We start from the raw sequence: 12,669 nt of genomic DNA, 5'->3' as shown, positions 1-12,669 counted from the left end.
CCCTGTATGAAATTAAACCTTTTTTGGCAAAAAGGCCCTATTGATGTTTTAACATATATTTTAACATGTTTTTTGAGACTCTCAATTTGGTCAGTACATTTCCCACAAAATGACCATGAGGTTACCACTAAATGACCACAAAAATGGCTCACATCGATGAAAAATCAAGATGGCATTTTCATTTCTGAAAAATGAGAGTTGCTGCATTGCACCATGGGAGATATAGTGACATTTTTCAGAAGCAGGAAGCACCCCATTCTACTGGAGTTTAGCACTCAACAAATACGTTAAGACCAGTGCTAGGAAAAGTGCACTTGTCTCCCTTATGTAGAGAATACACCTGAACCAAAGGTAAGGTACACATTATTTATGCATTGTTTGACAGTGACTTCTGTAAGGAAGACATGGTATCAAAGTAAGACAGACACAAGTGATCACAGTTCAATGGTGTTTATTAAACTGTAAAAATGGGTGAGATAAACGCCTAATCTAAACCTAAATCTAAGATGGGAGCAAGCTACAACCAACAAATAATAATAATACAGTCCTAGTGGAGTCTAGTCAAATCAACATGGCCTATACTAAAAAATCTATTGCCAATCCTTACCACTATGTTACAAAAGAGTGTGGGAAAATGTTCACAAGAAAAGAAAGAAGTGTTCACGAAATGATAAATCAGGATGTTATGATCGGGTTCTCCCTTCCCCACGTTTTTAGTACGGGCAAGGCGGGGACTCTTTCATGCAAAGTCTCTTGCTTCAGAGGGTTCGATATGGCATTCACAACAAAAGAAAAGTTCCTTCTACTAATCTTCACCTCAGGTGATTACTCTTCACCCTTGGATCCCTCTGTCGGGCTCCGATCCTTCTCTCAACGTTAGCCTCCCTCAGTTGGGTTCAGACCAACCAATCACTGTGGACATCCCTCAGTTGGGTTCACACTTGTCATCACAATGTTCACGGGTGTATTACTGCTCACCCTAATTCGCAGGCATCCCTTAGCCAGATTCACATTTGCCAAAATACCCTGTTTACTTGGTTCTCTCATTATGCAGGATTCACTTCCCATGGCTTTCTCTTGGCATCCCTCCGTTGGGTTCACATTGCCTTTTTAACTAAAGTTCCCAAAATAAAGTTCTTCAAGAACACTTAGGCTCTTCCCTTACCCAAGTCCGGGTTTTAGCCCCCAGTCAGGCTTTCCCTTAAGCCCCCAGTCAGGCTTTGCACAGTTATATCATCACAATAAATTTGCATGGGCTACTGTTTTACCCTAATTTGCAGGCATCCCTCAGTCGGGTTCACACTTGCCCCATTTACATAGTTCTCTTTGCTTCAACTACGTGCCAAAGACTTTCGACTGTACAAGGGGATTCGGCTTGATCCTCGTATGATGACCTGAACACCTCACGCTAGCCTCCCCTAAGGCCTCTTGGTACCTTTAGTTTCCATAACAACCAAAGACTTTTGACTACACACAGGATTTAACATAACCTACTGCAGGACCACTTCGATTTCTCAGTTCAACACATTCTCCTTGTTCAGGAGCGGGGCACCAGTTAGAGTCCTTCGAATGAGCACCCACGTGACGCCGGACCACTATAACTCGGATGGCAAATTTACTCACACAAGATCTTTATACTTTTAGTCTTCTTTCTTCATACAATGTTGAGCCCAACACAGTCCGGTCTATTATCAGCTCCTTCCGACTCACCGGCTGTGCCAAACTCTGTTGGTGTCTCTTGCCTCTGGAGTCCAGGACGGTACCATGATGGCAACGGCTCTCCCCTCCCTCACTATCAGTGCGGGCGGGTCCCATGTACCGCTGACATCCTTCACACCATTCGCAAGCTGCAATTCCCAGTGTTCCGTTTCCCTTCTCAGAGGCTCTGCAGGTCTGGATTGAAAGGGCAAGGGCAATTCCCTCCTCGTCGTCCTTTCAGGTCTTGACGCCTTTCTCCTCCATTTGAACTGCCATCCTGGAATAGCTGCTTCCTCATGCATTTGGCCTTGCTCAGCATGTGCTTTCATGTTCTGCCTTTTACAGAATCATAACGAAGGGCGTACCGCGCCTCACCCATTCGGTGTCCCACTTCCACTCCCCAAAGACCCCTCACTCAGGTGATCCTTCTTCACTGGTCCACCCCTAGGAACTGGACCAAGTAGCGGTGGCCCTGCCCTGGCCACCTGGATGACAGATCCCCGGGGACTAGCGAGTGAGACACCTTCAGGTTTCTCACACTTCCCATTCACATTCTAAATAAACACAGCAACCCAACATTTTTTCCAAATTCTTTAACAGCTGCACTTGGTCTTTCCCTTAATGCTGCTACTCTATTCCACAAAGTAACCCCATCTTCCCAGTGATAAGGTATCCGGGCATTATTAAAGTTTTATCTATACTGGGCCCCCAGGAAAACCTCTGTCTCAAGTCCAGTAAGTACAAAACCATGTTCACTGGTTCATTGTTGGCATCCAGTGCTATATCAGTTTTCGTTTGCTCTGAAGTGCTGTATTTAAGACACTGCATGGCCACACCCTAGAATACTTTTCTAGGCTATTCTAGCCTTAATAGCCTGTCTGAAAGTAGTCTCCCAGAACCTTCTGGGCATATGCAATAACAGCTATAAAATATTTTGGAGGAATTTCCTTACATGTTCAGGCATCAACTCTGCACAGCTTCATCACATGTCATCTGGTACTGGAATGATACCTCATGGCATTGCACAGAGCCCTGAAGCCACTGATTTTAGTTTAGCCTCAGTTTATTCTACCCATTCCAGTTTTACTTTGAGCGCCCACCCCCACAGTACGTCAGTAAGAGGCATCAGACCAGACACACTGATTTTTAGAAACGTTTAATACATTTAATTAGCTGTAAGGCAATGTACAAATAAATAAATACATTACCCTGAGTGTTTCAGTATATGCCTGTCTATGATTATATTTCAGCTTGATATGCAAGACTAATACTAGGTACCTAGTGTTTTTACCACCAAATTGTCACTGTGGACTTTTTTGCAGCATATTTTTCCCAAGAAATGTAGATGGAGGTTTGGGTGGGGCAATATGGGATGGGGAGAGGTTGGGGTGGGGGAAAGGTAAGTGGGGTGGAGGGGTCTCCCCTTGCATTTTGCAGGTAAGTTATTTGGTAAAATATGTGTGGCTAAAAAACTGCAGGGACATTTTTTTTTCGCAAAATCACATGAAACCCTAACGCTGCAGCTTCTACTCACCGGTGAGGGATACAATAAAGTGCTGTACTCTAATACAACACTGCACTCCAGTAACAGGGTTGGATTTTTCATAACTGTTTCTGAATCACAACCTGGGTTTCTTCAACCATCTGCACATCTGTCACATTATTCTCTAGGTCAAAAGATACAAAGTGATCCAAGAAGCATTTAAGAGTTGATTTCCCTTTCAAGTTGCATATTCTTGAGCCTATTGGTGTTTAGATCCCATGAACAGTCTTCTTGATGCCTCAAAGATATAACTGTTTCTCTGTCAAAGACCTAGATGAAGACATGTTAGGGACTATGGTACTACATTACTGCATGATCACCAAAAGTGGGGAGGGATGCCACACCTAACACTTCTCATGGAATAGCCGATACCATCTTTTATGAGATGAGCAGCGTATATCCAGCATTCTGAAGCGGTCTGAAAACTAGACCTGATGCAGATATCTGGACATCAGCAGAATCATCTTGTATGACAGATTCTGAAGAATATCCTTGTGATTCAAGGAATGGGACTGGTCATACAGAAAATAACAGATGCTCATCAAATGAAAGTATCCCCTACAGGCTCCATATCTCTTCCGACCATAGGTATGGGGACTGTGCACTTTGCTTTTGCCTCCTGGTAAAAAAGTATCTAACTTGTGTGATCCACTAAGGTAAAACAAAGCTCCCACCTGGTAAACCAGCCTACATTTATGAGGACCATAGCTTAACTTATCCCTGCACCGGTTATGAATGCTAGGAAGGTGAATGGCAGACAAGCTATTTCCTTTGCCAATAATCCACAGCTATGGGTCCCTAAACAGCTGATACTCAAGTCCAGAGTAAGCTTCTACCTCTTTGTTTAAATAATAAGGGTTTCAGTGGCTATGCACATCAGGCCCCTCTTGTTCATCAGAAGGAGAACGTTTTTAGTTAATGGAAAATCACTTCTGGCTCCTCAAAATGCAAATAGAGGACTTTGTCTCCATGTGTTTAGGAATGTAGATCAGAGCTAGGAAAATCCCAGTGTATCTTTAGGGCATCAGAATTCATGGAACCTTTGGCATTCTGTAAGGAACAAAGGCTACACCATTGATCCATATCACAAGTGTCTCTCCGGGAATCCACACATGAGGACCTGGAGAATCATTTTCCTTGTCTTAATCAGTATCTGGATGTTCTCTTATGCTGTGCCCGTCCAGAGGCAACATTTGTAAATAAGAAACTTTTGACCAAGGCTCTCAGAGAACCATGTTTTGGTCGATAAGGACGTCTGTGTGGAGAATGGCAGTTACAGATGTGGAAATCCGGGTTCTGCAGGTTAACCACCAAGACCAATACCCATCCAAAGGCCAACCAGGATCTGTCCTTGGAGTAGTAGCTATAATTGACCTTCCTCATTTGCACAACTTCTAGAAGAAGGGATTTATCGCTGATCCATACAATGTACACAGGAGGGAGGCTAAATACACAAGCAGGGAATAAATGCTATGAGGAGTAAATCATTGTAAAGCTAAAAGTATACCACAAAACGTGTGTGGATCCTTGATGTAAATTATTAGGGCATCATATTTACATAAATCAATTCATGGAGTGGGGGTGCCACCTCAATGATAAAAACAATACTTACAGTATCAAAATAAAGGTTTACTTTGCCATCTTGAGGTTCAACTTTTCTAACCAAATTATTCTGAACAGACTTTGTTTGGTCCAGTGAGAAGCCACTCAGGTATTGCACTTCCATCAATGCCATGCCACTCTGGTTTCCATAGACTGATGGTATATAACTGTAAAGAAAATACTTGCTTAAGAAATACAGTTCAGCTACAAGTTGCCTACAGACAAACTAGTGTACTACAGATGAGAGAAAGCCTAATCCGTTCAATTTATTTAGATACATGCAAAGATCTATTTTATGTAAATTCTATGAAAAATGGTAGAATATGTAATGCTATTGTTGTGAAACTCATTTAGAGCTGTGCTACCATGTTAATACCTCTTGGAGTGTCCCTCTTACAAGGGACTGGACAAGGAGAAGTATTGTTGTCATCAAAGATATTTCTCAAAGCTTTCAGATTGTGGTCTGCTTGCCTAAGGGTTGGACTAGATGGTGTCAACCTATTGTGTAGTACCCATGCTTCATATTATGCCATGAGCAGTATAACTAAATTGTAAGTGCTTCTTAAAACCCACATTTTGAAACAGATTGCTAAATACATCAATGCATTTTGAATTTAGTTCACATCATTCAAGAAAATGTATTTTGCATCAGAATATTCAAGAAACTTGCATTTACATGCAGGTGCATAAACATGAACAATAATGTGTTGCCCTATGGCCTTTGTCTCCAAATCTAAGATTGTCAGTTGTGCAAAACCCTGAAGTCTAAACGGACAAAGGCAAGTTGATGGGGCATTGTCCACTGGGAGTGGTCTTCTGTAAACCTCCTGGAACATTGTTCAGGAGAGGCGGTCCTGATGTAATGAGGAGCATTGTATTATTCAGGTGAATGTGCAAGGTCTGGGTGTTCCCGAATAGTCAGCGTGCTTTATTCTCTTAAACATTCTCTCATAAGGATCTGTTGTTGGCCACTTGGTTCCCAGAATTCATGCCTCAGAAGAATTATAGTGCTGCTTGGGTATAGATTATTGTAATACAGTGTAAAAGAGGTTTGTCCATTGCTCCAGTTTGATTGGCTACATGTAAACACAAGACAGCTTTTGTAATGGTATCCACCATTTTAAGGCCTGCACGTTTTTAGATGGCTACCACTGAAACCTCACTGCAAATACCCTACAATGCGCGTATGCTCTTTTTGAAAATAATGTCCCTGTATCTCAAGAATGGACCACGCAAGGTCTAGTTGTGATTTTCTACTTGCACTCCCTACCCCTATCATGTCCCCAGAACTTTCAGGCAACATAGAATTAAAGTACTATACAAAATAACAAGGAAATAAAACTAATAATACAAATAACATCTTCACTCATTTCCTTGGACCTGTCCACATAATAATACATATGAAATATTCTCTCAATGGCTTGTCGTTCCCGTTTGGTTCATTGGAAACAAAATTCCCATAAACCCTCATTTGGACTTTGAGGCCCACCTTGACAATTACTCCAGCTGTTTTCACTCCTGTGCCCTCTCTCACAATGAACCCTAGGTACACCGGTTAAAGCCTTCTCAAACGCCTTTTTGAAGGTTTATGAGCTGTTCAGGAACCTACTACTCCGCAGCCTCCACAATATCAGCTCTTGTTCACTTTGGGAACTCAAGCCCATTTTGGTCCACCTCAATGAATTTTCTGGATTGATTAACAAAGTTTGCGTCATAGGATGGTTTCCATCGGCATCTCCTCAGCCTTCTGTATTCCTTGATGTGTATTATGATTGCTTTCAGCGTCTGTTACGCTCACCTGGTATCCACGGGGACGCCACCCAGCCCTGGTTGGATGATTTGCACTCTCGAAACCTCTCCCGGTCCCTTGGTAAGGCCTCTGGTTAGATATGGGTCTGCAATATAGGAGAGCTGGATTCAATACCAGATTGTCTTTATGTTTTCCCAGCTCCCTTGGCCTCAACTCCTTCCTCCCCCTTGGGCCCTCTCCTCACCTTAATATTGTAAAAGGTGGATTCTCCGTCCTGCTCCTCGTGGCAGGGGCGCGTATAGGTGGGGGGCGAGCAGCGACCAAGTTACTTCACTGGTGCAAGCCCCCCTGTGGGAATCCAGGCCTGCTGCGACTCAGTAGGTTTGCTGCTTTACAGTCTTTATATGCAGTCCTTATGTTCCTCTTAGTTCGAATAATAATGTCTTGCTTCTTTCCTTTTAGGTATGAAAGGTATTTTGGTGTTGTCATGCAGTTTGAAGATGAGCATGGGCCGGTAGGCGAAAGCGCGGTGTGCACGATGCTGTCTGGTGAGTAATGCACGACGCGCGGCACTGTTTCGCCTTTTATATTGCTAACCTGTGTCTTTTCTCTCCTTGCAGGTTGCGATGTTCCTCGCCGAGCGCCGTAAGGCTCCAGCAAAGATACTGACCAGGAGATGACTACCCAGGTAAGAATTGTGTAGCTTTCTTCATTCGGCAGGAAATGTGAGTAAACGCTTACTAATGCTGTCTTTCTTTCTCCTCTTTCCAGGTTATGGTATTCCAGGATGCATGCTGTGCCGGATGATGGAGTTCGTACCTTCAGGTGAGTGGAAATGAAGTCGACGATGGATTGAAGACAGGATACTGTTCCAGGTAACTTTCTCTCTCTGCAGGTCCTTGGTTTCAGGTAAGCTGGCATCAAAGAACTGGACATGGTGAGTGTTACGCTGCCCGCAGCAGAATAACACAAAGCATGTTCTGCTGTTTGGGTGCGGTTTAATAGTCTCAGGTAAAGTAGTCCCAGGGCTGCCACACCCATAAGACTAGACCGCATAGCTCAGTTCCTTGTAACTAAGCCATGTGTGGGCCTCCATGTTGGCTGAACCCCCCTGCCCCCATGTTAAATAGTCCCAAGTAAATACTCCCATTCTAATGTTGGTCTTCATGATGGTTATGAGCCTGGCGCCAATGGCGCCAGGACTGGCTCCAAGAGAGTCTTGGATGAAGTTTTAAGGCCTTTGACCTAGTCCTAACTGGAAGGCTGACTTGCCAGTGAGGGCCAGGGGCAATGGTCATGAAAGCATCCCTGCACTGCCACTGCTGCCCCTCCTCCTAACTCAGTTTCAGCTACAAAAGAGGATGAGAGCTCTGGAAGCAGCCTTGGCAATATCAAAATGTGAGTTCTACAATGCCTCTGATATGATACAGCATTTATAATGCGCCTATACACAAGTGTTTCAAGGCGCGACAAGGCAAGGAAGGGGGGGACAAAGGGAAGACAGAGACGACGCTCTTACTAGGCCAGGTGACATTGAGATTGTTCAAGTGCAGGGGAGGTGGGAAGGGGAAAAGTGAGAGGGGCAATGCAGTACATACGATAGCAGTAAAATAAATAAATAAATAAATAAAGGCATAAATAAGAAGTGCGGCCAGCTGGTGGCAAGTGCAAGGGTAAGAGCAGACATCAGGTGTCAAGTGCTGGTAGGGGGTTGTAGGGAGCTGTAGGGATACAGAAACACTCCCCCGAGTGCAAGGGTTGCCAGAGGGGGCAGTGCAGGTGTGCAACTGGCAGGGGACCTTGGCCCGAGAACAGAGGGTAGCCAGGTGACCAGTGCAGCTACAGTATCGGTCAGGAGTTCAGCAGGGGAGAGGAGGAGAAAAAGCAGAACCAAAGAGAAAGATCTTGAGGTGCTTCCGGAACTGGAGATGGTTCTCCTCAAGTTTCAGAGAGGCAAGGAGACTGTTCCAGAGGGAGGCCCCAGCTGAAAAGAGATCTGCCACCAACTTCTTGCTTGGAGAAGCGATTGACCCTGAGGGAGTTGGAGGCGGATGAGCAAAGAGCTCGAGAAGGAAGATATTTAGGAAGAGAGAGTTGAAGGTATTGAGGCCCCAGAAGGCCTTGTGGACAATGCAGAGGGTTTTCAACTTTATCCTCGCAGCCACTGGGAGCCAATGCAGAGACTTCAGTCCTGGAGAGATACGATCCAGGGCTTGAAGCCAAGGACAAGTCTTGCAGTCCTGTTCTGGATGCGTTTCAGTGGGCATAGAGTAGAAGCAGGCAGATTTAGAAAGAGGCTGTTGCAGTAGTCCAGCCTAGAGAGAACCAGAGCTCTGGAGACGGTGAGCTTCTGAGTGAAGGAGAGGAAAGGAAGAATACCTCTGAGGAGGTGCAGCTGGTAGTGTGACTTCTTAGAGATGTGAGGAGAGACGGAGAGTGTGGAGCCAAAGATGACCCTGAGGTTTTTAGCCTCACAGGTGGGAGCAGGAAGAGGGCCACGGGAGGCTGGCCAGAGAGTGACAGGAAAGGAGGGAGTAGGTGTGCAGATGAGGAGAATCTCGGTCTTACTGGCATTAAGGCAGAGATCATTGGTGGCACACCACTCCTGGATGGCAGACACAGTCAGAGATGAGAGAAGGAGAAGAGGTGGCTGAAGGGAGCCTGAAAATGAGCGGAGTGTCATCCGCATAGCACTGAAAGTTGGGGCAGAGTACGGCAATGCAGTGGGAAAGAAGTGCCAGTTATTGGTTGAACAGCCAGGGAGAGAGGTTAGACCCCTGGGGAACACCAGAGGTAGATATAGAGATAGAGGAGAAGGACCCAAGTTGGACCTGGGAGGGTCAATCGGAGAGGAAAGAAGTCAGCCAAGCCAGGGCCTGATCGGCGATACCCAGGTTATCATGGAGACGGTTGAGCAGGATGGCATGGTTGACTGTGGCAAAGGCAGAAGAGAGCTCAAGTAAGATGAGGACACAGGGGGTGTTGGAATCGAGGTTGGAGAGCAGGTCTTCACAGATGTTCAGGAGAGCAGTTTCTGCACTTCTGGCAGCTCTGAAGCTAGACTGATGGTCATGGAGACAACCAACAGATTCAGTCTGAAGATTAATGCGGGAGATGGCCAGCTTTTCCAGCAGTTTGTCCAGGAAAGGAGTGATGGAGATAGGGCGATAGTTAGCCGGGCAAGACGGGTCGGCAGTGGGTTTCTTAAGAAGAGGGTGCACAAGGGAGTGCTTCACGGGGGAAGGGAAGACTCCAGTGGTAAAAGAGTGGTTGCAGAAGTCAGCCAGAGCAGGAGCCAGGGTGTCAATGTGGTCCTTGATGGTTTTGGAGGAACAGAGGTGAACCTGTCTTGTCCTGAGTTTTAGAGATGAAATGATGATCGTGGCAGCTATTCAGTGTTCGGAGACCAGGTACCCAGAATGCTTTTTCACAGAATGGTGAGTGCGAGAGGTATATTGAGACCAGCCAGCAGATGACTGGTAGATACTTATAGAGAATGAGGACAATGATCTCTACACTGCGGTCTGGTCCTTGAGTATGACTGAAGAGTGAGCATTAATGATAGAGAGAGGTGTAGATCTGAGGATCCAGAGCTTTGAGACGAGACCAAATGGCAAAGCATATTCTCCTGCTGTTGTAAGATGCTAAGAGATGAGTTTACAAGTGAGCTTGTGAACCAGAGCAGTATGAGGAAACCGAGAGGATCAGACAAAAAGTCTGCAACATCGTGACAAGTGAATATTGAAGTGGAAATGAGATCAGCAGCTTGTGAATGAGAGTTGCCTAGGGGAAGAACAGAGCCAAAGAGAGTATGCAAGATCTCAACACATCTGATGGCGAAAGGTGCACCAGAGAAAGGACCTGTGAAAAGGGAAGGGCCGGACAACTGGAACAGCTTTTGAGTGGTGTGAATAAGAATCTCTGGGGTGAAATCCAGGATAGGAAGGAGAGCAGGAACCAAGCAAAGTGGAACAATAAGCCTGCATGTTAGATGGAATGCACTCCTGCATCATTACGGAAGTTGTAAAAGGAATAGCATTGTACTTTAAAATGGTTTATAGACATCATTTTGAATACAAAAATCTCGAAAGTCAAAAAGTCGAAAAAAATTGTCTAATTTTTTGTTGACGTTTTTTTCGAAATGGGGGGTTCGCATTTTTTTACCTATTTTTTTTTATATAAACTAGAGCCAAAAAAAAATATGGAGAAAAAAAAAAAATCATTCGACATTTTTTTTTCGACATTTTTGATTCGACTTTTTTGTCTTTCGAAATTTTTCATTCGAAATTATGACTGGACACCCTTTGAAATTAAAGAGTATGTGCGTGAAAGACAGTAGCCAACACAGAACATTCTGGGAAGTAGAGGTCAGTCTTTAGGTATCGGAAAACCTAGAATTCAAACATTTAATGACATTACTCTGGTGAGGTATCAAGAGTCAAGTAGGAGAAATACATTTATTGAGCCGCAACACTCTGGAAATTGAGTTAAATCCTTAAGCTTCATGAAACTAAGCAAAGAAACAGTGGATCACTGTATTGTAGTGGAGTAGAAGAGTCCAGTGTGAGAAAGTGAACCTGAGAAACAGATTTCTTTGCCAACACACCAGGGTAATCTGAGAGGGACAATTTCAATACAGGACTCTGAGGGACTGGGAGATGGAAAATACACCATAGCATGGCATATTGTTTGAACAGAAATATATTCTAAAACTGTCTGAAAGTACATAGACTGAAGAGAGACGGGGACTGCCCTAATGCTGGTTAATAACCATTAATAACATCAAACCAATTCTGGCAACTTTCCCTTTCTTTAATAAATCTTTAAACTCTGATTTGCTTTGTAATCTTTGGACAACCCCTTGTATATGCTGTTAGAGTGGGATACTACAGCACCTGATGGTGAAATCAAATGTCTGAAGAAAAAAAAACCAAGAGAAAACCAAGAGGTACTGCAAGGGGTATTTATTTATTTATGTATTTATTGTACATCTGTATGGCGCCTATACACAAGTGTTTCCAGGCACCACAGGACAAAGGGGGCTGGGGGAATAGGAGAAAAACAACCGTAACAGTCATACCAGGCCTTGTGACATTGTTATCGTGCAAGTGCAGAGACAGAAAGTGCAAGGGAGGGTGGAAGTAGGGGCAGGACTGTGGGTGGGACCTGGGGCCGAGGGGGTGAAATGCAGGACTGTGTGGCTGAGCAGGTGCTGAGGGGGGCCACGAAGGGCAAGTGCGGGCAAGTGAGAAAGGGAAAAGTGTGATGGATGAGGTGGACCAGAATCAGGCTAGTCTGGGAAGGGTTCCGGAGGGCAAGTACTGGTAGGGATGCTGTGGGGGGGGGCTGGTCAAAGAGGGGCCTGGCCCCTGTAAGACTCATAAGGGACAAGGCACCAGTCTCAGCAACAGAGGAACATTAGCACATGAGGGTGGGAAGGAAGGAGGAGAAAAGGAAAGTCTTGAGAAGTTTCCAGAACTTAAGAAGATCTGGCGCAAGTCTGAGGGGGGGCAGGGAGGCTATTCCAGAGGGAGGCTCCTGCAGAGGAAAGGGATCTACCTCCCACTCTCTGCCTGGAGAAGCTTCTGACCCGCCGAGAGTTGGAGATAGAGGACTGAAGAACTCTAGCAGGGAGGTAATTGGGGAGAGAAAGCTGGATGTAGAGAGGTCCCAGGCGTCAGACAGTCTTGTGGATGATGCAAAGGGTCTTGAATTTGACCCTTGCGGTCACCGGGAGCAAGTGGAGAGATTTTAGGGCTGCAGAGATGTGGTCCCTGGGCTTGAGGCCAAGGCTAAGTCTTCCAGCCCTATTCTGGATTAGTTGAGGGGGGAGAAGGGAAGAAAGAGGCAAATTGAGGAAGAGGCTGTTGCTATAGTCTAGCTCAGCGAGAACCAGAGCTCTGGAGACATTGAGCTTCTGGGGGAAGGTGAGGAAAGGGAGAATGCCTCTGAGGACGTGGAGCTGAAAGCTGGACTTCTTGGCAAGGTCTGTGATGTGCGGAGAGGGGAGTCAAAGATGATCCCAAGATTTTTAGCCTCACAATAGGGTGAGCAGATAGGACCCAAGGGGGTGGCA

The 12,669-nt window shown here is 45.2% G+C and overlaps 1 protein-coding gene across 1 annotated transcript in view; it reads right to left on the bottom strand.

The window, feature by feature from the left end:
• Positions 1–12,669, bottom strand: part of LOC138453420 (CD109 antigen-like) — a 1,060,964-nt gene that overhangs the window by 53,257 nt on the left and 995,038 nt on the right. Inside the window, exon 31 of the mRNA XM_069606254.1 lies at positions 4,854–5,010. Coding sequence (XP_069462355.1) covers positions 4,854–5,010 — 157 coding nt within the window. The remainder of the gene's footprint in view (positions 1–4,853; positions 5,011–12,669) is intronic.

The sequence above is a fragment of the Ambystoma mexicanum genome, chromosome 4p (genome assembly GCF_040938575.1).
Source record: "Ambystoma mexicanum isolate Mex_15411 chromosome 4p, UKY_AmexF1_1, whole genome shotgun sequence".
In the NCBI taxonomy this organism is placed as follows: Eukaryota; Metazoa; Chordata; class Amphibia; order Caudata; family Ambystomatidae; genus Ambystoma; species Ambystoma mexicanum.
Note: the sequence above shows the minus strand (reverse complement) of the source record. Positions and strands in the feature narration are given on the sequence as shown.